The sequence below is a fragment of the Corvus hawaiiensis genome, chromosome 3 (assembly GCF_020740725.1).
Source record: "Corvus hawaiiensis isolate bCorHaw1 chromosome 3, bCorHaw1.pri.cur, whole genome shotgun sequence".
Taxonomy (NCBI): domain Eukaryota; kingdom Metazoa; phylum Chordata; class Aves; order Passeriformes; family Corvidae; genus Corvus; species Corvus hawaiiensis.
The window spans coordinates 84,396,203-84,422,068 of NC_063215.1; the positions used below are offsets into that span (position 1 = coordinate 84,396,203).

A 25,866-nucleotide genomic window follows, 5' to 3' on the forward strand; every position below is an offset into this window, starting at 1 on the left:
ACAACTATACTAACAGTCAAAAGATTAATGTTGACCATTTTCATTTCCACTGCCCTAAGAGTAAAAAGCAAGATTGAACACCAGGAATCTTTGGTAACAGGTGCTGAGGGATTACTGCATATGCTGCTAGCAATTTTTCTCAATGCATATGTCAGGTTTCAGGGAAAGGCAAAGTTGAGGGAAGGAAATAGCCTTAGTTCCTTTCAAGTTTTTCTAAATCAGTGCAGGGAGCGGATGTTCAAGTAGCAAGTATTCGGGCACTCCAGAAGCCCTGTTAGAAATTAGAAGACAAAAGCTATGCCTAATTAGCCTCCACCTTTTCAATCTGTTGAAATCAGCAGGAAATCACAAGATGTGACAAGAAGAAGAAAAGAAGTTACCTCTGTTTTAGCATAGTGTATGGAGAGCAGCAGGAATTCAGCTTCCATACACCTAGGTACCTTTGTAGTGAATGCTTGAAATGACCTAGAAGAATTAGGAACACAAATCCATGAAAAACTGCCTCCTTCTTCAACAAACCACTAAAGTAATCAGGGCCTCAGTGCCGGATCATCAGCATCCCATACTCTTCCCTGCATGCAAAGCATTTATTGGTACACAGCATCTAAGACACGAGAGTGCAGCAAGAATGGGCCAGCACAGTCATTTACAGGTCTAAAGCCTCTTATCTGTAACAGCAGCAATCAGGGGGGTACAGATAGACAAGGCAAACTTTAAGCTTAGGGAACATCTCAGAACATCGGACAAAGGGCATTGCTAACTACTGAGGACAGGAAGTGTCTTGATTACCTCCTCCTGCCTTGATAGAGGCTACATAACACTTAGAGCTTCCACAAAGCATTTACATTGCATGAAGTAGTTTAAGTAGGTGTTTGCATTACTGGCCCTTTTCATTGGAATATAATCAGCTGTTGACTCTAGGATCTCAGAGAGAAGAAGGGTGTTTGCTTACTAGGTAAAAGGTCCTCGGTTATCATGCATTTTCATGGATTTGTACTTGAGAAAACAAGCAGACAGAAAAAAAGGAGGGGAAAGTACATATAAATGCATTGTATCCACAGATGCAATTTTTTAATTCAAAAACTGAACACTGATCATATAAAAATTAATAGGGCAAATGAATTGCAGACACAAGTTTGTATTTGTGTATGTAAGACAGTAAAAATTAAAATTATGCAAAATATATATTTACAGAAACAAAAGTTTATAACTAAACACCAGTGATTCCCACAGGAATCAGAAAAAATCTGGAATTCTGGTTTTTAGGCAATATATACCAGAAAAAAATAATACAATGAATTATACTTAGGAGACAAGACATCCATTTTAAGATAATCTCTTAAGCAGAAAAATTTCCATAGTATGTGTCCTTTGCTTTACAGAACCAGATATTCATTGCATCACAGAGAAACATTATATCTCAAAACTTTCCAAAGAAAAAGGGAGGAAAGGGGCAAATTTTCTCAAAACTGTGAAAGGCTAGTTACATAAAAAACTGCCAATCTTGATGACTATTTCAATAACAACATTATTTAGTGATTACCATTACCATTGATACAAAATAAACCATATGTGGGGCAAGTGCAGGTCAGAAAACACTCACCTTGTGCAGCACATAGAAGCAGGTGTAGCATATTTCAATAAAGACGTAACATAAAAGTAACATACCTTTCACAGGCTGGAATTTTAATTTCTCTGTTCAGTGGTAAATAATTTGTTTCTGGATAGTAATCTTTTCCTTTAGATTCTTCTAAATAATGATATTTTTAAAACATGCTTAGACCAGAAAATTACATTTGTTAACTTCAGAGTTGTTTACCTTAAGTGGATTACTTTGATACTGGGAACATGAGGAGGATTTACATGCTTTTCATCAGTTACATGCTTTGAGACTAAGCAGATGGCACACCCCTGCAAGTATAGTATTCTACAATCTAGGGTAGTTTTAGCTTATTTCTTTTTATAGCTCCATGGGTCACTCCCCAAACCCTATTTAAAAATCAAGGTCCATTATCTGTATTTTAAACTGTGAATGCAAGCTAATAATCTGCAACCAACACACAGTGGATGTAACTGGCATAAAGGTTCAAATTACGTTTGTTCACAGCCCAGTGGCAACTTAAACATACCCCAACTAGCTTTCCAACCCAGGTGTAAAGAGTGTATATATTTTCTTAAGCTTTTGTTTAAACAATGGCAGCATGGAATATCCAAAGATTCAAACACCATTGTTTCAGACACGTACCCTACACAATTCTTGTTAGAAATTAACCTACTCTGGAATCTTGCTGTTAAGCTTTTTTTTTAAAAAAAAAATCAAACTACATGTACTGGTTCAAACAAAAGTGTCACAGGAAATGTGTCAGCTTTGAAAAAAAAAATCACTGGAAATTGTTTCAGGCCCAAGATAGAACTACCATGCAAAATTAGAGATCATTGACATACCTTTGCTTTCCCTCTTCCAGATGTGGCAGAAGTTCTAATTTTTTCCTTGCATTTCAGATCATTGTCTCCACTACTACACACTGGCTATTCTTGCATGTAACTCTCATAGTCTTTCTCACCAAGATATTTTCATTTGGTTTACACTGAACCATAGAAAAAGAGTATTCCTTATGCCTCAACTGCCTGCTTTCTTTCGCTTCAGGAAAGTCACAATTCCCTTCTGACTAGCATTAAATTTATATACATGAAATAACACCAATAACAGAAAGCAGAAACAGCCTGTTAGTTAGGGCTCTCACAGCAACAGGAAGCACAGAAAAGCAGTGACTATGAACATTGGTCTCCTACATTACTGAGGAATGTTGAGCAAGCATGAAAAATCAGCCCCTGAAGTTGTGCACTCAAACCTAGGTGCCAATTTTAAACATTTCATGGTCTTTCAGGAAGACTGAGATCATTGTGATTAAAATTTCCCCCACTAGCCAGTCCAAGACAGGCTTTGAAGGTAGAAGTATTTGTGAAAATGATTTACAGATGTTTCCAAACTTGCTGCCAGCATTCCTACTGAAAGATAGTCTGTGGATCTTTTATCTAAACATTCTTCTTATGTATTTCTTATGCAGTATATAATAAGGATGAGGGAAAAGAGTAGGAATTTTGATTAGAGCTATTAATTTATAGTTCTTCAAAATGTCTAAGAATTTGACCACAATTTAACTGTTAAATTTAGTTTTTTCAGCTAATGAAAGAATCCTGTTAGATTTTGCATAGGTTAGACAGCAAGAAACCAAAACATGTTTTCACCCAAGTCTCAGAAAATCATTTTCTCTTAAGGATGTTGAGGTGACAACTATTTAATATCAAGAACTTTCCAAGCAGTGCCCAAACTATGGAACCACTGCATCACTTGAAAAGCAACTGGGTCCACAACTCTTCAGCATGAATAAACACTGTCGTATCTGAGTCATCTGCTGTTCAGACAACAATATTCTTTTTTTGAATAGGCACAGACGAGCAGCTTTCACTATCTGACAATGTTCACGGGCTCTTTCCTGAGAGGTCTCTGAGGCCACTGCAGCTCCAATGCCCTGGGTGTGCCTGCACAGCCTGATGTACACCTGCACCTGTCACAGGGATATCGACAGCAGATTCCTGACCTGGCTCTCACAGCTGCCAGTGGCACATTTGCACTACAATGGTTACAACCAGACTACCCACACAAACCCAATGTTTCTCCTGTGGACCTTCCTCCCCAAGCCAAAGCTGGCTCTGTGGTACAAGAATATCCTCTCTAACCCATTTCCTCCTCTGCTAGCTGTTGCCTCTGTTTCTTACCTGGTTTTCCTGTGCATGGTCTGACAAATTGATTTTTTGTAAACTTGCCCCAGACCTCCAAAAAATTCAAGCCAGGATGTTAAAATGGTGTGCGCCTACAATACACAGTAGTCTTTAAGGGAAAGAGTTTCTGGATTCCTTTGAGCTTTAAAACAGACATATACTCAAAGATTGTATAGAATAACTACAAGGAAAAAGAGCAAACATCAAAAGTTGTGTGATAAACTGAAGTTTTCCACATGTATGCAAAAAACAGGGAGGCATGAGATTCCAGGGTTTCTGGAGTGCTAAGTCATCAAAACAGCACAGCAGCTTTAACAAGAGGGCCCCACAAATACTGTATTCATATCAGCTTTGTAGTTCATGCAAGATGCATGAGAATTTTTAAAAAATATTCAAAAAGGATTCTCAGGAATGGAAGGGAAATCTGTGGAACATTCAGCAGCATTTTGAACACACTGTACCCCTTGGCAGTAGAGCACTGCCTCACCTCCTCTTCCCCCACTGCCATATCACACAGGGATGGGGAATGAGTGGGGAAAAGGTCACCAGCAGTTTTGCCAAGAATTCAGGTAACTGTAGGTAGAGCTTATCCCACACTGAGTAGCTGTGTATCCATTATACATGCAACTAAGTTTTTATATTCTTATTTTGTCCTAATGTAAGAGCTTTTAAAAAATTTGGATATTCCGTTTCAAAAATGTGCCTTGCAACATCTACAACAGTAGCATTGTGTGGCCCTCTTTAGAGTTTAGTTGCATAAAGACATAGAAAATGATCCCTAAAAAAGAATTTTCTGGCTACTTTCAAGATTATCTATATTCCCATTAGGCTCAATTAATCCAAATATGACTGTATCTGATTTCAGACCGAGGCAGGCTTTTGTTCAAAATACACTATTACACTTCCTGACTAGCAACAGGAAACAACTTTAAAGACTAACATTCAAAAATATCACCTCTTCAAAAACTTTTTACCTTTTTTTACCTCCCAAGTGAAATGCGCTTTTATGTCTCTCCTTTGTCCTGATGCAAAATTCTTCCTCTCCAGTAAAGCAAGCTTACTGTGATGGGGCAAACAAGGAACAGCACCAAGACCCCAAAAACTTTAATGTATCGTAATGGACAACAGACAGGCTCTGGCCCAGTTTTGACTTCTAGTTCCTGCATTGTGCTATCACCCTCTGAGAGACTATTGAAACTCTACAGTCCAGTCACAAGAGAGAAGTTTTATTCAGAAGGGCAGGTTTATTTGCAGAGTAGCCAGGCCAAAGCTGAAGTCAGGGTGCCCGAAGTTTTCTCCACGTAGAAACCAGCATTGATAGGAATAAAGTTAGTCTTCCCCTTGGCCTGATAAAGCTTCACAGAGACACCAGGGAAAAGTGACAGAAGGCCTTTCCCTCAGTTCGTTGGCAGCATCAACACAGGCATCTACTAATCCCTTAACTGGGGTGGCACACTCCTTCATCGTGCTTGGAGGACACAAGGCAAGAGGCTGGACACAAGCACCTTAGGCTACGATGGCCCAAAGATGCAGTGCTTCTTAGGACAAAGACCCAAACTGGAGGCAAAAGTGAAGTCATGCAAAAAAATTCTAAAATGCTCTGCAAATGATTCATTATGTGTAAAGAATCTTAACATTATTTCACATTCACTAAATGAATTATTCTCATCATGAATGTGTACTAGTAAGAAGCAAGATGATGCTAAATTAGCATGATTGAAGCAAATCTGAGACAAAAATGAGTGATAGCCTTGAACAGAAAGGCAAATTTGGTGGTTGTCACTAAAAGCACAATTGATTGAATCCAGTTTCTGTGTCAGAATCACCATTAGAAATTCATTATTCATACCTGTGTCATCTAATATTCATAAGCCTACCAGCTGAGCACTTGGCCAGTTTTCAGTGTTTACTTCTTTAAAGCATTCACATACTGTCCCACGGGAATCTGGATATGTCATAAGTCCCCTTGCAGCAATATCCCAACAAATGACAATTCACAGAAGTTGCAGGCCTTTTAGCTGGCTTGGAAATCTGTCAGCTACAGATGTAATAGTCAATTATTGAGACATCTGATAAGTCTCCTGGTTTTTAAAAACACTGAGAGTCACTGTGGCCTTAGGATACTTCTCCATGGCTCCAGGCCAGTCAAGTGACTGTCACTGTTGAACTAGTAGTGCCTGAGAACAGAAAAATTATGAGCTCCCAGTATTCCACTCCTGATATTTCTGAAGTAATTACAACCAAAAGTTCCACGGATGCCTTGACATTTTGTCCGTAATATGGTATTTTAGTTAATTGGGTTTTTTCCTGATGATGGATGATTTATATCTGAGCCTCATCTGAGGTTTGCTTTGCTTGTTAGGGAAGTTAGAGTGAAATACTGTGGGTCATTATTCAAATTTCAAAAGAATAGGTTCTGCTTTTCAGCTCTGAGCTTCAGCTTCACACTGGAAAATTTCTCTGGCTTTGTAATAATTTCTTACTTACTCACTGTGAAAACATTGCATGTGACACACATTCAAAAAAAACCAGGTATCGATGGTAGTCACTACTTCATGTGCCACTCACAATCATAAAAAGCAAAAGTTGAGAATTCATAGGCCTGATGCACAGGACTGTTTCACATTGTAAACAATGCACCATCTTAATGAGTTAGACAACAACTGCCTTCTACTTCACATTTTATAATACATGTATGCATAGGTCCCTACCCTATGCTTCTTACCCCAACTTGACAGAAATGCAAATAGACACATAAGATGCAAAACAAAAATTAGTGATTCACATTTGGAAAGCAACTTGTGGATTTTCTTGTTAAAAGGTCAAGCAGTGAACAACTGACTTGAATTTGCTGCTTAAATTGCCAGCAGATGATGTAACTTGAAATCCAGGACAAAATAATATCACATAAGTGATATTAATCTAATTGTGCAATACCCCAAACTAAACCAGGCGCTTTTGTCTTGCTAAGTACAGTTTAAAAATAAACAGTCTAAACATGAGAGCTCTGCTGGACCAAGCACACCCAAGAATTCACAACATCAGCTAGAAGCTAACAGAGTTCTACTTAAAATGCTATGATTTACACTAGGGATTTTGAGTAAATTTAATTAGTTTCCTACATTTCAGCAGAGTATATTAAGAGCAAATGAATTCTCTCAGCATAAACAATGAAACAATGAAGAACAAATGAGTCAAGTCATCTTCATAAATCAATTCATGCTAAAATATGTGCTAATCCCAATCTGCACTCCAGTAAGATACTACCATGTGTGTACATTCAGCAATTTTAATTTAAATTGCCTGCAGTTAAACAGAAAAGGGCAGCAAACCAAGACCACTGTCATCATTCACATTTGCTATTGCAGCATCACATCTGCAAAGGAAAAATGGCAGAGTTGTCCCAAACAACTGGATCTTCTAAAATGCTACACTTAACCCTTTTACATGACTCACTTGCTGTATGACACTGACATCAAACATATGCAGCCCTCATGTTGGTGAGGAAAAATGGGAGAGGAAAATCTTTTTTCCAGATTTACGGAGTCCAAAAACTTTATATTTTCCATTTATCTTTAAAATAAGACAGAGTCATGTGGAATTAGTAATAGTTTGGCTCTCTCAAGGGAAGGAAGCTGATCGGAAAGTTTTTGAGGCACTCACTCAAAGTTCACTCCATGTTTTGAAATCAAGATCTCCCACTGGATTGGATTGGAAGTGCTAAAATAATGGTTTATTCTCCTGTTATTTCATTACTTTCATAACTCTTCCCAAGTCAATCTTCTAATTAATAAAAAACATTAAAAGACAAGAATTATTTCAATGTCTTTTGTTACATAAGGGTTCAACTGGAGAGATTATGTTCTGCAAAGAGCATATTTCTGCACAAAAAGATATTTTTGTGATAATTGATATTTCACTTATGAGCTGATATGCCCATTTAACAAAACATTTTACTAACAAATTAATCAAGAGAGCCATTTGATTTTTTAAATGAAACTTTATCTCATCGAGATTTTTAACTTTGTCTGAATATTCAACATAAAGAATGTTCCAAGGCTGAATTTAGACCCTCAGGTCACATAAGTGGCATGACAGGGACAGAAGGCGAAATCAAAAACCTTAACTTTTTAGTCTGAAAGTGGAATCTTGATAATCTCCCTGGAAGGAAGTAAAATTCAGTAAAGTCTGAAGATTGCCACCAAACTGAACTAGCCACCTCCAGTTAGCTCTATAATTAATTACCCATCTCAGGAAATTACTTGGATGGGCCCTTCTTATTCAGGGATACACCCCTCTAAAAATGTCACAAAGTCAAGTGCTATTCTGGGAGCACATCACATTTTAATCCAAATCAAGCATTAAAGAGATATTTTACAGAAGAGGGTAGAAGTATCATCCCTACTGTATGGATAAATGCACACAGGTGGATTAAACAATATTTTCATGGTAATTCCTGCAAGTTTGTGATAGATCTGTATCCACAGCCGTGTTTTGACATCTCAACCCCACTTCTTCACAACAGACTTGTCTCCTTTGAAAGAAATTATGTGTCCAGCAAAGGAAAATCTGAGAAATCTCTCTTACCTGGCAAAAAATGATGCTGCCACCGAGGTGCCTGTGGATACTTCACTGGCAACATAGGTGCTCTGAGAAGCAGGGAGGCTGTACAGGGAGGGTTTATCTGCATTGTAGCGGTTCAGTGCTGCTTCAGTCAGGCCCTCTCGACTAGTCTCTGTCATAAGCTGAGATATCTGAAGACAGAAAAAAACCAGAAGAGTCATCAGCTAAAGCTCACTGGCTGACCCCTCCTAATCCAGCAATGCCTCTGGATTGCAGATGGAGTAAGAGAGTGGCATTTCATTCACTCCCTCTTTGCTGCTCTGTGAACAATCTTGTTGCTGCCTTCATGCTAATCTATAGTACTTAAACTCAGCTCTAACCTTGTCTGCATTAAAACTAATGGGATAAATTTACCCCATCATTAAAAATGTCAATAATGTATACGGTTTTCTATCCATACAGAAAAAAAAGAGTATACCATAATCCTTGCTTGGTCTTACCTCAAGATACAAGAAAGCTCAGATTTGTGCAAAATATTTCAATTTTACTTCAAGGGGGAAAAAAATTTTAAAAACAACATTTTTTTTTCTTTGTAAAATAACACCCCACTAGTGTATTAAGCATTTTTGTTGACCTTTCTCCAGCAAACTCAACATGCAGCATAGAAAGGAGTCCCTTGGAAAAATCTTAGACAATTTATCATCACTCTGCAAAATTGGGATCATTACTATTGACTTTCATTGCCTTTCTTAAAAGATTGTAAACATCGTGTGATTTCATTCTTCTGATGGCCCATCTAACATTTTTCCCCCTGTTAGGAAGTCTCATCTCAGCCTTTCATTGTCTGAAAAGAATCAGAGTTTCATCAGACTTGACCCAGCTCTCCCCAAATCAACTGAAAGATCTTTGACTTCGGAGAAAGCTGGGTCAGCTCTATTGGAGTAACTCCTCAATACTTTGAATTCAGTTTCTTGACATCTGCATGAATTTACACCTATGTAATGTCATCTCCTGTACTTCATGCAATTCTAACAAATTTCCTTTCCTCCTTCCCTCATTTCCACCACAAATAGCTTCTGTTCACCAATGCATGTCACAAAATTGCAACATATGCCTGAAAAGAACCCTCTCAGGTTGTTGCTAGCAATCATCCACAGCATAGTTTCCTTCCCCCTGCAAAAAGTTTTCAAGGGGTAGTCTCTCACCTGTTCAATTTCATACCTCTACTTATCTCCACAAAAACAACAAAACATGTTTGTGAGGTGCATTTAAAAAAGTGTTTGAAAACATCCTGAGATTCTTTTTACACTTAGGCTTGCTTTATTTCACCTGTTAAACATTTCAGTTATTAAAAGCAAAGTTGAAGAACTGATTTGTATTTGTGAGGGAAAAAGATGTGATATGACAACATTTTTTAGGCCAACTATCACACAACCTCTGTTTCTCTCATAGAGAACTGCTATCCATTCTGCTATGGCTAAGAAGTGTTTATCCTTATTTTACATATTTTTAGACAATCAACTGTAATACTTCAAGAACAGGAATGCTAAACTAGCCTCTCTATTTCTAGGAGGAACCAGTAAAACTGCTGAAAGTGCCCCCATCATGTTAATCCCATGCTGAGCCATTCCAGTTTACAGGATTCACTACACTGAATGCGCAGTGCTCTCGGAAGGCTATAGCTGAAATCCTGGACTTAAATCATCTCATAGCACTGGTAGAATGCAGGAATTTAGGCTGTCTGCCAGAATACCTCCTCATATTTGCAGCATGGAGGCAGACAGTTCTTCAGTGTCCTGCTACCCTATGTATGTCCACCTGGGACATCCAACACACTTGAATTCACTAAACAATATTTCCTTAAATATTACATCACATTTGATAACTCAGATATTTATGTTTGCAATGAACTAGCACAAGATTCTGCTCTGTCCCCTTAAATTACCCTGAAACCAAATTCCTCACCTTCTGTGTTGGGAACCACTAAACAGACAGCTCTCCCTTCAGAGAAGAGTGCGCTTATAAACCCAACCTCATCTTTGTTCATCTAATTCATGTATCTGAAATCAGTATGGACCATCATCATTAATCATTAACCATTACTGACCATGTCATTAGGAAGTGCTACTCTCATGGGAAATGGACAGCAGCTAAGAAGTTGATGAGTTTACTTATCTCAACTGCAATCATAACCTCCCCATCTTCTGCCAAATAAAGATTTCCAGCCCCAAATAGGAATTTCCAAAGCCAGTGCAATACACTTCTATTGGCGTCAGCAGATCCCCTGAAGTTCTGAGATGGTGAGGCTTGAGAGAGGCATTTCAGACAACTGCAAAACAGGAAACTATTTGTGTGTCCTGGTGCTTGGAACAACATAAAAGAAAGCCATGTCCCATTGGTGACATGGTTTCTGCAATTGTAGACACTTTCTGATGATCCTTGTCCACATTCACAAGTCTAACATGAACTGCACAGAGCAATAAAATGCCTCAAACTGATTGTACACCTTCCCTGAAAAGTATTACTCTCAAGCTTCCCAGAAATTGTCTAGATGCTTGGTTTCAGAGCTTTTTGAGTAACTAGTTCCTAAATACAAGCACTCCAAAATAATCACTTACCAAAAAGACATGAGATTCCTTTAGAAAGATACAAATATAAGCCACTCACCTATGTACTCAGAAGTAGATATTAGTCAGCAAATAGAATGTTAATACTTTTTAATAAATGGGGATGAAGATCTTATAAAGCCTGTTATTTAGGTCACATTTTCTTATTGTAAACTACAAAGGAACTGAAGAAGAAGGTGGAAATAATCTAACACATTTACAAATTCTGTATTTGTGGAGTACAAATAGAACAGAGAGAAGTGAGAAAAATAACACTTATTTTAGTAATCGCATACCCTATGGGCAGATGCAGAACGGGGTTATTTCAATGTAAGTGTAGGGGTTTCAGTAGCATTGCTGTTTTGTCACATGTCCTACACAACAGTCCAAGTACTACAGGGATGGTCAGCTGCTCAAACTGCAAACATCTGTAACATGTTCTGAAACAGCTGTATGGTACTGACCACCAGTGCCTGCTGGACAGGCAGCAGCTCTCCTTCCTGTTCAATCACACCACTTGTTTTGTTGCAGAAAACAGGGAGCTGTGGTTTACATTGACATATCACCCACAAAAAACAGCATTCCTGAGTGCCCTCCTAGAGGTGCCCTGGATGGACACTCATAAAACAGCATGTTGGGCTTGTTAAGTATCCTCTTGATCCTGAGGGTCCAGCAACACTGCCTGGTTTCCTTACTGATGCTGGCACACTTCTTAAGCAAAAATTCTGCTTCTTAGCAGGAACCTCGCTCAGAACTAAATTCCAAATGTACATAATGTCTATCCTTGCACTCCATCAATTTACTCTTTTCCTCAGCAGGGACACGTCTTAGTCAACAGTGTATTACAGGGATACCAAAATGGGAACATACCTAAGACACAGAAAAATCAGGATAAAATAAGAACTGTCCAAGCCACATCGAGAAATTATCTCTGCTTTTAGCACTTTTTACTTTCTGCCATTGTGGGATTTTTTTCTACAGTGAAATGTCTCCAGAAGCAATGAAAGCTGAAATATTAACTTGAATTTCAAACATTCTCTAATTCCTAATCTGGGAAGCCTGCAACACTACTTTGCCTTACACAGGTAAAAGCTCACAGAAGTATCCTGTGATACTGCAACATTTCTAACCTCTAACAGAACAACAGGTTTTGCCTGAATGAGTCCAAGTCACTCTGTTGCTATCTTTTCCTTACCTTCCTTTGGTCATGCTGCTAATGGAAATGAAAGGGAAAGATGGTGCTATGCCGAAATCTGTGCCAGACTGTGAACCTTTTATGCATCCAGTGCTTTCCACAGTATTGTTTATACTGCACAAATTTGTACATGTAGGTCAATCTGCAGGCTGAGTACCTCACTAGACACCAAGATGTGTGCCCATAATACTTGACTAATAAATCCTCATTTATTCCCAGAGTCCAATATATATACATAAAGCAGGGGGTAGAGAGGAGCCCAGAATATTCACGTATCTGAAGATTACTGACTTCAAGTCAGTTATTCTGCATTTCTTTCTTTTGCCTCACTGATTAAGAGTGTAGAAACCATTCAAACTATTAAACCAACCTGAAGAGTGGGATTTGGAGGCAATCTTACCATCTCATTTACTCTGTGCTCCAGTCACAGTGCCAAAATAGCCCCTTCTCTCCGGCCTTGCTTTCTGAAGTTCACACATACACAAACTTGAGTAAATCACCCAGGATATATCATGCATTTAAGGAAAAATACTCATAGAACAAACATTTCCAAAGCTCTTGGAGAATTTCTTTTTTCCCTCATCTCAGTTCAAAAGACACAGTCAAAAATTAAACTTTGAGCATTAACAAACTCAGGCAATTTTCTTTTTTTTTACCTTTCTCTTTTTCCACACTAACGTACACCTGGCAAGCACAGTTCATGTAAATCTGCCTCTTTAGTGTCACCATCTCTCTTAGTAGATGCTGTTTCTGTACTTAAGGGGTAAAAGACTTGATTCCTAAATTCTCTTTCTTTTCTTTTCTGTGAGTACCCACGTAGCATATACATGAGCTTTAAGATCAGTTAATAGGACATATTTTGAGAAATTCCTTTATAGAATTGTTGGCAGTACATCACTGCCTGGATAAGCAACAAAAAGACAAAGCATGAAACAACACAACCTTTCATGCCTCAATAAAAACCTTTCAAGTGCACATGAAACAAGACAGATGTCCTCCCAAGGCTCCATTTTTTTCTTCTGTCTCATAAATGCAAGGCAACCATTAACCTCCTCTTTCACTGCTTTCTGACACTATACAGTGAGAGCTGGAGATAAATCATGATTTAAATTCTGTGCTTCATAGGAAAAAGATGGCTCTGCAGTTAAACCACAGGTGTTAGCCAGGCTAGATTCTCTTCTCATTCCAGTTACCGAGTCTCTCCGTGTATAAGATTTGCCACCATGCAGTATGAGGTTAATTATATTTACATAAGGGTGTTTTACAGCCAAGCTCATTAATGTTTCCAAAGCTCCTAACTGAGGACTCCCAATTGATATTACCTTACTTACAAATGAAAGTTAGCATTTATGAAAGATGAGAAATATCCATTGCTCTGGAGTTAGTGAACACTCAAGAACATCCCCACAATCTCGTTAACATCAGTAACTGATGAATGAAATGCATGCACAGAAATGTGTGAAATATATCCATATCTGAAGCTAAATTCAAAATATAAATCTGTGTTCAAGTTCACTATAAAGCAATTCTCAGTGTCCAGAATTCCTAACCTCAGGAGAGAAGCTCACCAGCAAGAAGAAACAGAAGGTAGAAAGCTCTCTTTCATAAACACACGTACACTCATGAATTACTTCTTTGGCAAGCCACTCTTTATTCAGTGCAGCACTGAATTTTCTGCCCAATAAATACTAAATTACTTCCTGGGTTATTTTAGACAATAAATGTCCACATTAACCAAGAAAAAAGTTTTTCTTAAAGACTCCCCTTTTAAGGATGAGTTGAGGGAAGCACTAAAGGACACATCTCTCAAAGTTCTATATACCAAAAGCATCATAAATTCATATAAACCTGTTTATAACACAAGCTTAACAGCTTAATACCAAGTTTTCCATTACGCACAATCAGGTATTCTGGCTGTTCTACAATATTAATCTTCTACCTTCCAACCAACTCCTTTTGGCTCATCAGTGTCTTCTCAGTCATAACAAGATAAAGTTATTTTTCCTGTTTGGCTCAAAGAGGCTGGTTTCTGGTGTATGGGAGTGATGAAACAAGCAGTGGGGGATGCAACTCACAGCACATCCTGCATGTGGTCTTTCTTCTGACACATGCATAGAAAACCAAATCTTTCCTGACAACTATACAGCCCTGTTTTTCCTGGGCTTGACCTACTAATTCTTAAAGGTTGAGGCAAGACTCTAATTTACAAACTGATTTTGAAAACTGAAAGAATTTATCCACTTTCTTTAGTGCATAAGAGTTCACTGTCTGATGTGATAGTGCAGTAGATTGCAGAATGAGACAAAAACCTGAAGCTTTCTGTCAGCTACCAGCTTCCCAGCCACTAAAACTGTCAGTGGAATTACAGTAAGTTGCCTATAGGAATAAGCATCAGAAAACAAACTGAGCAGGAGCTGACACTTCTTGAGTCTCTTCAGAAGGGAGGTTAATGAAGAAAATATTGGAATTCTACCTCACCTGGAAAAGGCATTCCTCACCAAGGGAATTGAGCAATAAGTAGTAGGTCCTCTTCCCACAAGTTAGAAATTTTCTCTGAGCCCTTCTGGTAACACTGACTTCATCCCTTTTGCCTAACATGGAACTTCTGCATTAAGTTCTGTGCAGTAACAAAAAAGTGCAGCATAAACCTCATGTTTGGTAGCATTCAAAGGACAAGGTAACAGCTGGAATTCATTGTAGTCAGTATAAAAAAAAAAGACAAACATGGATAATTTGACATTTATTATATCTCATTTTCATATTTTTACCATGTTGTGGGGAAAGGTTAACCTGTGAAAATAGGAAAGATAAATAGTAATGGGTCAGTTTCAAATATCATTATATATACACAGCTTCAAATGTTTTGAGGTTAATCCGGTAGAGCGCAACTGAAGTTGGATTTTAGGGGCAGGGGGGTAGAGAAAAAGAGGAATCTTGTGCTGCCCACACAACTATCAAATTATTGACACCTCCTTCACAAGGCAAAAAGGAACAATTACACCATTCAATCAGAGCAACTTGAAAGTGGTGGTGATTTCCAAAGTCATTCATCTTTTAATACACCACAGAGTACCAAGGACATACTCTGCATCTCTCACAAATCACTCACTACAACAGAAGACACATTGAAGGAATAATTCAGTACAAGGTTCACCTTTAGAAAACATAACTTGGAATCAGTAAGCAAGTTCCTGTAGCTAAGGGCACTGACATAATCCTACAGCATTCTGCCATTTGATTATGACCTTTTTCTCTCACAGTAAAATACTAAGCTGCTCTATAGCCAGAGACCACTGCAACTACTGATACAGACTGTTTGAACAAGAGCAAGACAGCAGATCCTGATAGTCCTTTCCTTGTCAAAAGAATGTGTTCTATGAGAAAGAGGCTGACAAAGGACACACATAATGTCTGCTGCATTCAAACTCTTTCTTGGATGTAGACATACTGAAACTGCTTAGCAAAGGCAACGTTCATTGTGAATACTGAAACTTCAGAGACTATCATAGGGCACGTTTTGCTCCTACTATACGCAAATTTGCACACAAAATCTGATATATGGATCTAGCAGAAGGGGCTACTGTAAGAGCACAGATTGTGTGCAAAAACAAAACAAGACACCTTACAAAGAGGGAGGTTTTTTAAAGGGGGAATCACTGGCATGGCAAGAATGCCGATTATGCTCTGTATTTAATCAGAGTCAAAATTTATCATAAACTACTTTTATTTAAACATATATTAGTTACCATGACAGCATGTAGAGTTTAATTGCAACCTCCAGCTTCCTGCTGTCCAAAAGAAAGATGACCTTTGACTGTTGCAGCTACCTCCCACGTTTCTCTATAAAGCAGATGATAATGATGACAATGATTATCATCATTTTCACTATTAACACAGTTCCAGTGCACTCCTCAGCACAGATGAAATCCAAATTTTCGCAGGCATGAGCACATCTTCCCATCAAAGCTGCTATGTTATATTTAGTTCCACGTCACGCTCAAGAGCTTGTTCAATGAAATATTTTGCCACAAATCACTGAATGTCTAAGATCAGCTACTTACAGGCTGAGCAGACATCCAAATAATGGTGGGTTCCTTTTCCATAAGATATTTTCTGCAATTCTCACACTTAAGAGTTCTCCCTGACAAAACAGGGATTTTTTTCCAGTTGGATCCCTCTAAGAGGCCTGGTAGGATTTATCCAAGAGTACTATTCAAGGGGATGGCAGATGTCATCTTGAGACATCTCACAATGATTTCTGAACAGTCTTGGAAGTCCATAGAGGTCCTGGTTGACTGAAAGCTTGCAAACACTGTCCCAATTTTCAAGCATAAGAGAAATTACTCTGGTGACTACAAGCCCAGTAGTCAGTCTTGTCAGTGCCTGGTAAAATCATGAGGAATATTATACTGGGAGTTATTGCAAAACACCTGAAGGACAACACAGTCATTGCTCACAGCCAGCATGGCTCTGTGAGGGGAAAGTCCTGCTCATCAAACCAGATTTCTTTTTATGACAAGGTAACCTGCCTAGCTGATCAAGGGAAGCCAGTTCATGTAACCTTTTTGGATTTCAGTAAACATTTTGATACTGTCTTTCACTGGATCCTTCTGGTCAAAATGTCCAGCACACAGCTGGATAAACACATCATGCAGTGGGTGAACAACTGACTCATGGGTTGGGTACAAAGGCTTATAGGGAATGGGCTGACATCAGACTGGGGACCTGTCATTAGAGGGGTTCCCCAATATGTTCATAACTAACTTGGACCCAGGACTCAAAGGAATACTAAATTTGTTTGCTGATAATAGTAACTTGGGAGGAGCTGTTGACTCCCTTGAAGAAAGAGAGGCCCTGCAGAGACACTTTGGCCTGGACAAAAGAGGCCTGGAAAATCACCAACCATATGAAGTTCATCAAGGGAAAGTGCCAGATTCTGCAACTGGGACAGGGTAACCCTGGATGTACAGACAGACTGGGGAAGGAGGTGCTGGAAAGCAGTGCCACAAAAAGGACCTGGGCATCCTGATCAATGTCAGGTTGAACATGAGTCAGCAGTGCCGGGGCAGCCAGGAGGGCCAAGCATATCCTGGGGGGCATAGCATGGCCAGCCAAGAGAGGGAGGTGATTGTCCCTCTGTACTCTCTGCTGGTGCAGCCTCACTTCGAGTCCTGTGTGCAGTTTTGGGTGCCACAAAATAAGAAAGATATAAAGCTGCTAGAGAGTCCAAAGAAGGGCTACAAAGAAGGTAAAGGATCTTCAGAGAGGCAGACTCCACAATCTCCCTGGGAAGCCTATTGCAGTGTTCTGCCACCCTCAACGTGAAGTAGATCTTCTTTATGTCAAGGTGGAACATCTTGTGTTCTGGTTTGTGGCCATTGCTTCTCATCCTCTCACTGGGAACCACTGAAAAGAATCTGGCACCATACTCTTGGCACCCTCCTCTGAGATATTTATATGCATTAATGAGATCTCCTCTCAGTCTTCTCTTCTCCAGACTAAACAGGCCCAGCTCCCGCAGTCTCTCCTCATAAGACAAATGCTCCAGACCCCTCATCATCTTTGTGGCTTTCATTAGACCCTCTCCAATATCTCCTTTTCTTTCTTGTGCTGAGGAGCCCAGAAATGGACAAAGCATTCCAGAGGTGGCCTCACCAGGGCTGAGTAGAGGGGCAGGATCACCTCCCTTGATCTGCTGGCCACACTCTTCCTGATGCACCCCAGGACACCATTGGCCCTCCTGGCTATGAGGGCACTGCTGGCTCATGGACAACTTGTCACCCACCAGGAACCCCAGATCCTTCTCCACAGAGCTGCTCTCTTGTAGGTCAGTCCCCAGTCTGTGCTGGCACTTGGGGTTATTCCTCCCCAGGTGCAGGACTCTGCACTTGCCCTCATTGAACCCCATTATGTTTCTCTCTACCCAATTCTCCAGCCTGTCGAGGTCCCACTGAATGGCAGCAGAGCCTTCAGGTCTATCAGCCACTCCCCCAGTTTAGTGTCATCAGCAAACTGGCTGAGGTGTCTCCTATCCCACTGATAAACAAGTTGAATAAGACTGGACCCAGTATTGATTCCTGGGGAATTCCAGTGACTACAGGCCCCCAGCTGGATTCTACCCCACTGATCACAACACTCTGAGGTCTGCCATTCAGCCAGTTCTTGGTCCACCTCACTGTCCATTCATCTAACCCACATTTCCTGGCTTACCTACAAGGATTTCATGGGACAGGGTCAAAAGCCTTGCTGAAGTCACAGTAGACCAACATCCACTGCTCTCTCTTCATTGACCCATCCTGCATCTACATCATAGTACTGTATATACATCAAAAGAAATCAGTACAGAGTCTGAAACAGTACTGATCAAGCCACCTTCTTGCTCCCTCACTTTATTTTGATATATTTATTAAACAGAAAAGTAAACAGAGGAAAACAATGTTAGAGGAGGGGAAATTTCATTATCTGAAGCATTCAGGACAGCAAGTATCTACCTCAAGTGAACTCAACCCCTGTACAGAAGTAGATTCTAGTCTGCATTGCTCCTTTAGTCAGAGTGACACAGCATGCAAATTTTATTTATTAGCTACTTCTTGATGATCAAACTATTTTCTGAAAGGTAAGGCCTCTACCTTGTTACAAAACCACAACAGCTATCAGAACTACCTTTTTCAATACCCTCAAAGTTTTCTGATGTCTGTTCAGGATCATGCCAGCCTTTCCTATTCCTCTCCAAGGAAGCTACAGGCTGGATAGCCATCCTGGGGTGTAAATATGCACACCCTCCTTGCCCCAGAGAGCCCTCAGTGAAGCAGACTTGCCACAGGCAGACCCCTGCAGGGCTGTGAGCCATCCCTTCTGAGTAAAGCACCATCAGCCAGGCCCACACGGGCCTCTCATTCACAAAGTTCCACCAGTCAAGCCTCTGCTGACAGAACAGCAATGTAAGGTTTCCCAGTTGGCATATTCCCATACTGACTCTGCAAGTGAAAAATAGGAACATCACCTAGCAAGGAGAGGTTCTGATCTCGATTTTGTGTCTCTAAGCATTTTAGCAATGCAAAAAGGCACTGTGCAACAACACAATAAAACTGCTTCCTTTCTCATCAAGAAGACAGCAATAACATGTGGGAAAGCCAAGGCTGCCTATAGCTTTCAGAAGTTTTTTTTAAATCTACTTCTTTGAAGTTGTTAATTCTCTTAATTACCTGTATATCTTGTTTCATTATAAAGCTGTGCAGCTGGAAATTAATTGGATCTTTTTCCACTACAACTTATTCCCTATCAGATTAGTAACATTTAACAAAAGAAAATGCCTTTCTTTTGTGACTCAGTTAAAGTTGATTTCATACGTCCAGATTCAGCACTCTCACTGTAATCCCTTGTTGCATCAGCTACCTTTTGAGTCCTCAGCAGCCAGGCTAATTGTGCTAAAATAACTAGTGCAGCAATCAAAATACGAGTATGTCTGACTCCTGTCTGTACACATGTACACAGGGGGGCAGCAGTTAAATGAAGTGACTGCATTTTTGAAGCCAAAGCACAACTCTATTTCACTGTGTGCAGGAGTAATGCATTTGTTATGAAAACAAGCTTTCATTTCTCTGATCAGTTGCTAACAGCCAGCAATGCCAAGACATCATAAGAAGTTCAAATCTTACTGTAGCTGTTTCCTTATCACAAACAACAATCTGTGAGACACTGACCTTTCACTTGTCAGTTGGCAAGAACAGCTCTAGAAGCCACCAGAGTGTGACAGCATGTGGGCTTAACTTAAACAGCATTATTGACCCAGAAAGGAGCCTCTTTCAGTAGCTAAAAAGAGAATAAGGAATAAAAACCATAACTAGTTTATGCACACATAGGTGGAATCATTAGTCTTTATTTAGATAAAGACATATGGTTAAATTCTACCACAAATAGAAGAGAGAGCTACTTCATTTCCAGTATGGAAAAAAGCATCTGACAGGCTTAGAAATTCCTGCAATGATTACTGCATAAGAACATGGCATAACATAAATTCAGTCCACATATACAATCACCTCAAGATCAGACCTTTTTGGGGGATAAGATCAGTACACGTCTGATGAGTCTCTCACCAACTTGCTCATGGAAAGGTGCATGGGTTTGACCCCCAGGGATCTAGAAAGTTTCTATTTGGAAACTAGTACCATTCCAGTTGCTTCCCCATCAGAAAGAAATCACAAGTATCAGTTTTTTTATAAACTGCTGCCAAAGGTTTAAATTAGTGCTGGCAGATACCACAACAATCCAAATTGCCCTTTTCTGCCCATTCTGTAAATAGCCCCTTGAGGATGTCCCTTCCTTCATTGTACCAACATAAAGATGGGGCAACAGCTGATATCCAGTTATCAGTGTTCGTGGGAGCAGCCATGAAACTGTCTTGTTTCCAGAGGAGTCTTTAGATTTTTTTGCTAAAGAAAAAAACCCTGGCTGTACTGCAGAAGTGACCTCTATAAATTTAACAAGGTTGGTCTTTCTAATCTCTGTCACAATACATGAACACATCTTTCTTTCATGTTAATAATAAAAACGTTTTTAAATTATTTTATTATAGCAAAAATCATAATTTTTAACAGGAATACATGAAAAGAATTCAAAAGGTTCCAGAAGAGCCTTCAAATGAGATCAGTTGCTGGACAGAAACAGTTGCTTCCTGCTCTGAAGGTGAATGCCTTAAGTCATACATTTGGTTGCCCTATTACCTTAGTTTGCATAGCTACAGCTGTTATTAGCAGTCATAAAAATCACCCAACCATAAGCATTTGACTTGGAGGCCACTTCCTGGGCTGAATTCCATAGGCTGACAAGGTGCTCAGTTATGCTATGCTGTCTTCTGTTTGCTCTAGATTTACTGCCCTCTCAGCTAATGAAAGCAAAAAAAAAAAAAAAAGAGGAGAAGCACATCCTCAATGGAACATCAGATTAAATTCTGTTGGTGCATACTGTAAATCCTTAGTAAGTGGGCCTCTCACTGTTCTGGTTCCCTTTCAGTGGCACAAAGAGATCAATTTGTGACCATCAAGACACACATTTGGTATGGCACTCTACTTGGAACGGGATGGATCTTTCATACACAGCAATGAACATCCTCAGCTTTTTACATATGCTCTTAGCCTACTTCTATTTTCCAAGCTAATCATGTTTTTGTCTCCTCTCATTTGCTGCAACTTCTACCATGTTTTCCATTCAAATTGTTTGTTTCAGCTTTGATTTGCAAGCTTTGAAGGGATCCAAGCTAAGCACAGTTTTCCAGGCTCTAGCTCAACACTACATTATCCAAAGCTGACCTAGCATTTAATTCAAGTGCACACAATGATCTTTCCCCAGTTATATGCAATTTGCATTTTGGTTTGCAGGAACCATCATAATCCGTCTTCACTATGACAGCTTTACAGTACAAAGATGACATTCCCACGTGTCCCCTTAGGGCCTTTGTACACTAAGAACTTTAAACATGCTAACTGTCCATTCTCAGCTAGAATTTTGTGCACATTCACTTGCAGACTGAGTAATTAATACCAATCTCCATCTCCAGTGACCAGCTAAATAAGGTCAAATGAAGAAAAATATTTGGCTCTCATCACTGTTTTTAAATGAGTCTATTTTAGAAAATGCTGAGACCTAACTCCTTTACTTTTCTCAGGTGGGATTAAAAAAAATCAGTGATCAATTTGGAAGATATAAACTATAGACATGCATATTCTCAAAATTGCACCATTCTGAAAAATCAATTAGAGAGAGGAAGGGGCACAGGCTTTAGTCTGGGTGTGCTCTACAGCTATTTCTGGAAAGGCAGGAGAGAGAACAACTGAATATCCATTCAGCACTATACAGCACTAACAAAAGGCAATCATTCCTCAAGAGATTATATTATTTCAAATTCCATCAGTATAACCTATCATGGGAATTTTGTGTGGACGAATAACAACCTGATTCATCAGGAATTATCTTCCACTAAAACAGAACTCAGATCAAACCAAGGGTAGGCTCCATACAGCTTTAATGATTTTGTATGATTTCCAGTCTAGGAGAAGTGCTGTAAAAGACAAATACAAGGCAGTCATATGCAAAGTCTTACACCTCTTACTACCTAATGCATTTAACTCTGGAATGCAGCACCCACAGTAAATACTACCAATTCTTTACTCTTTACTCATAGCTACACTTTGTGTATACTTTCACAGCACAACATGTTCACAGTACATATCCATAGCATGCTCTTCCAGCTGCTGTTATAAATGATTGCCTGCCTCTGAATTACACTAATTTCAGGTAGATTCATGCTTTGTAAATTGTCTAAGACTCTTGTCATTTTTTTAAATTTTTGCCTCCTTGTTGGCTTATTATTTCCTAATTTTTACTAGTAAAATTTGCTAATTTTTATTACCGTCTGAAAGTATACTATCAAGTCTTACAACTACATTCATTTCTTTCTCTTTAAAGTCAGACTAAATGAACTTCAAATGGCACTGTTCTACTTAGTTTTCTTCTTTTTATCTTTTTTTTAAACACTCTGACAATGAATATAAAGTTTCTTCTACACAGGACACAAATAACAACAAAAATTCATTGCTCAAGGACTTTGCACAAGAAACTAAAATGACAAAATGTACTTCACTACTGTTTAAAAATAAACAGTGATTAAAATTAGTGCAGGAACCATTGGTTGATATTTTTTATAAGCAAACAGAAGGATTATACTAACTGGCCCCTTGGGGATAACCCAGATTTACAGTAGATTTAATTAATTGTATTTAATGAAATTCAAATATAACAACAACAAACTGGCACACCATCTGAAATTATGCCTGAACTCTAGTAAACTATTCTGAACTGTAATAAATGTCTCTTTGTTATCTTCAGTTTTATTCTGGCTTACTGCACAGAGAATTTTTCTTTGCACATGAACTGTTTTGAATGTTTCCCCTTCAACTTATTTAGTGGGTTTGCAATGTAAAATTTTCAGAAGTTACTTTAAAATTAATTTTTGAAAGGAACTCTTTATCCTATTTTAATTACTTTTTAATAGAGCATCATAGACTAATTTGCTGCTACGTATAACATGTCAAAAGAAGGATCACTAACTACAGTGGAAATATAGTGCTGTAACCTGTATAACTGAAGTAAAATGTTCCACTGTCTCTTCACAAAGTTTACTACAGGTACTTCACAGGTCATCTTGCACAGACATTTACTCTAGGACAAAGGGAATACAAGACGGGCATGAAGCAGCTCCAAAACGTAGAGCAGTACTACACATGCAGGATAACAAAGAACCAAGCCTTCTAGAACTAATGCTTGCTGATGCTTACTGCAGTGTCCCCTGTGGCCAGTGGGGTTCATTCACACAGGGTTCAGTCTTATCCACCATGAATAGATGATTATAAAACTTCCCCTCCCCAAAAAATGAAAAGCATTACTGTAAGGTTCCCTAGGAAAAAAAACAGACCATTGTAGGAGAATGAGAGGATTTTAGTATTTCCTGGAATTACTTTTATTAAGTCAGAAATCAAGGCAGAGTAAACAAGAAAGATATATCCTGGACTCAGGAGCTTTTTGAAAATATATGTTTGAATGATGCTAAAGCCTAAAAACTTCAGGTCAATTTAGAACTTCTGCATTCTTTTTCTTTCCCAAGGGCATGCTTTCAAGTGAATCCCGCTAAAACAAAGTCCTTACTTGCAAGTTTCTTCTCAGAAAGCACAGTAGCTGCTCGTTGTAAAAGGCAGAGTGTATGGACTCTGTGCAGTTGATAAAAATTCCAGCTCAAGCTGTATTTGAAGATAAAAAAACAATCAACCAACAAATTATTTTTAGTCAGTTCCTTCTGCTACCAAAGTTTTTTCAAATTGTTCTGAGCCCTTATAATTTCTGTTTCGTAATCCACTCTAATATTGATCCTTTCAGGCAGGCTCAGAAAAATCTAACCTCAACATATGAAATGCCAAGATGGCCCTTTTTGTCCTGGCTGTAACAGGAGAAAAGGTTATTCTCTCAACTCTTCACAGACTGCACAGCAGCCACCTAAGGCATATCCCTCAACTTTCCTGTACATCCATTTCTTAACACATAAAGCATAGCACAATAAAATTTCTTTCCTCCCTCCAAGTATTTTTGATCATTTTACAGATATGGACTTTAAAGTCTGCAAAACATTACAGTTATCAATTCATTATGGGTTTCCCAGTAAAATTTCATTTTTCCCCACTCCATGTTCATGCAACATTTAAAAAGTCTTGGGAGCAAATTCTCTAATGGCCTAAGCACAAACCATTCTCTTGCTGTAGTAGAGTTGTGGCCACCTACAGGTCCTCTGGCTTTCTGTGGTAGCATCTAAAGGTTCTTCAAGAAATTATGAAGAGGCAGTTCTACTTGATGTATTCAAATTGGGCACAAGAATACTAGCAGCAATAGCATTACCAAAGAACTTTTTTTATTATGAATCATATAAAATTTTCCAGCAGATAGAATGGGATACTGAGGAGAAAAAAAGTTGTTTTTCAGCATTTCTGTTAAGCATTTATAACTAATAGGTGCCCTCCCACTCTCTCACTCTCAAAAAGAAACCAAGCCATAATAATCCTTCACCGCCACACTTGAAATCACCTTCCCTGGAGAACAGAGGAGGAATAAGGTGCTTTATTATTCATATTCACTGAATCATAAAGTGCCTAGAGGCCACAGAAGTAATGGCCCATTGCACCAGTGCCAATTGTCCCTGCTTCAGAGACAAAGCATTGAGATGGCAGGGAGAAGTAGCAAATATTCATAATACACGATTAAGGTGATTGAGCAGTGAATGGAAAAGGAAGCAGAGAAATCCACATCACTGGGATTGGAAAAATCTCATAATCTGCACATACATACCACCCCTATTTTGAACCCCTTTCCAGGAATCTTGATCTAAAGCAGGTCAGGTATTGGCATTTCACCTACTTTTACATAAATAGAAATAAATCTTGATAAGTTGGGCTCTGGAAATGTTTAAAAGGATCTTTACCAAGGTTCTGAAGTATAAGACAACAGTCAGGAGATCATAAGCATCACTCCTAAATCCTGGCAGCAAATGGCATATCCTGGCATTTAGGATTATAGAGGCAAAGACCCTTGTGATGACTGACTAAGGACAGAAAACAATGAAAAGCCAGTAACATGAGCACTAGATTTTGCCCTCCAACGCACTTAGCTGCATGAAAACAACTTGATCCCTCATTTAGCCTTTACATCTAAAAGTAAAATAAAGTAGATAAGCTTTAGGACACCCTCTGATGCTCTTGTAAGTTGTCAAGAAAGCATGGCGGCCAGGAACCTTTTGCTGCGTTGTTCTCCTAAGTCACTTGAATAGTATCTTGCTGTATCATTTACTGAACAGGACAAATTATATTATTTTTTGTTTACATTACTTCAAAGCAAAAAAAAACTCAGAAATCCTCACAAGCTTTCAAACTAAGCCTCAGCTAAACCTACCTAGCATTGCAAGACTCTTCAAAATTACTTGTGTAGAAACTGGTCCAACTGTAGACAGAGCTTTTTGAGTACATTCTCCCTGTCAGTCCTATCTCTGATCACTGCCATGATATAGCAGTATCGTACAATCATGTCACATCCTTTTTTACCTCCTGCACACTGGCAACAAACTTCACACAAAGTCTTCAGGGATCAGAGAGACTGATCAATTAAGCACTGATAGTATCTCAT

At 39.0% G+C, this 25,866-nt stretch overlaps 1 protein-coding gene across 1 annotated transcript in view; it reads right to left on the reverse strand.

Annotated features, from left to right (window-relative positions):
* Positions 1 to 25,866, reverse strand: part of KIF26B (kinesin family member 26B) — a 295,183-nt gene that overhangs the window by 171,662 nt on the left and 97,655 nt on the right. Inside the window, exon 4 of the mRNA XM_048298554.1 lies at positions 8,371 to 8,537. Coding sequence (XP_048154511.1) covers positions 8,371 to 8,537 — 167 coding nt within the window. The remainder of the gene's footprint in view (positions 1 to 8,370; positions 8,538 to 25,866) is intronic.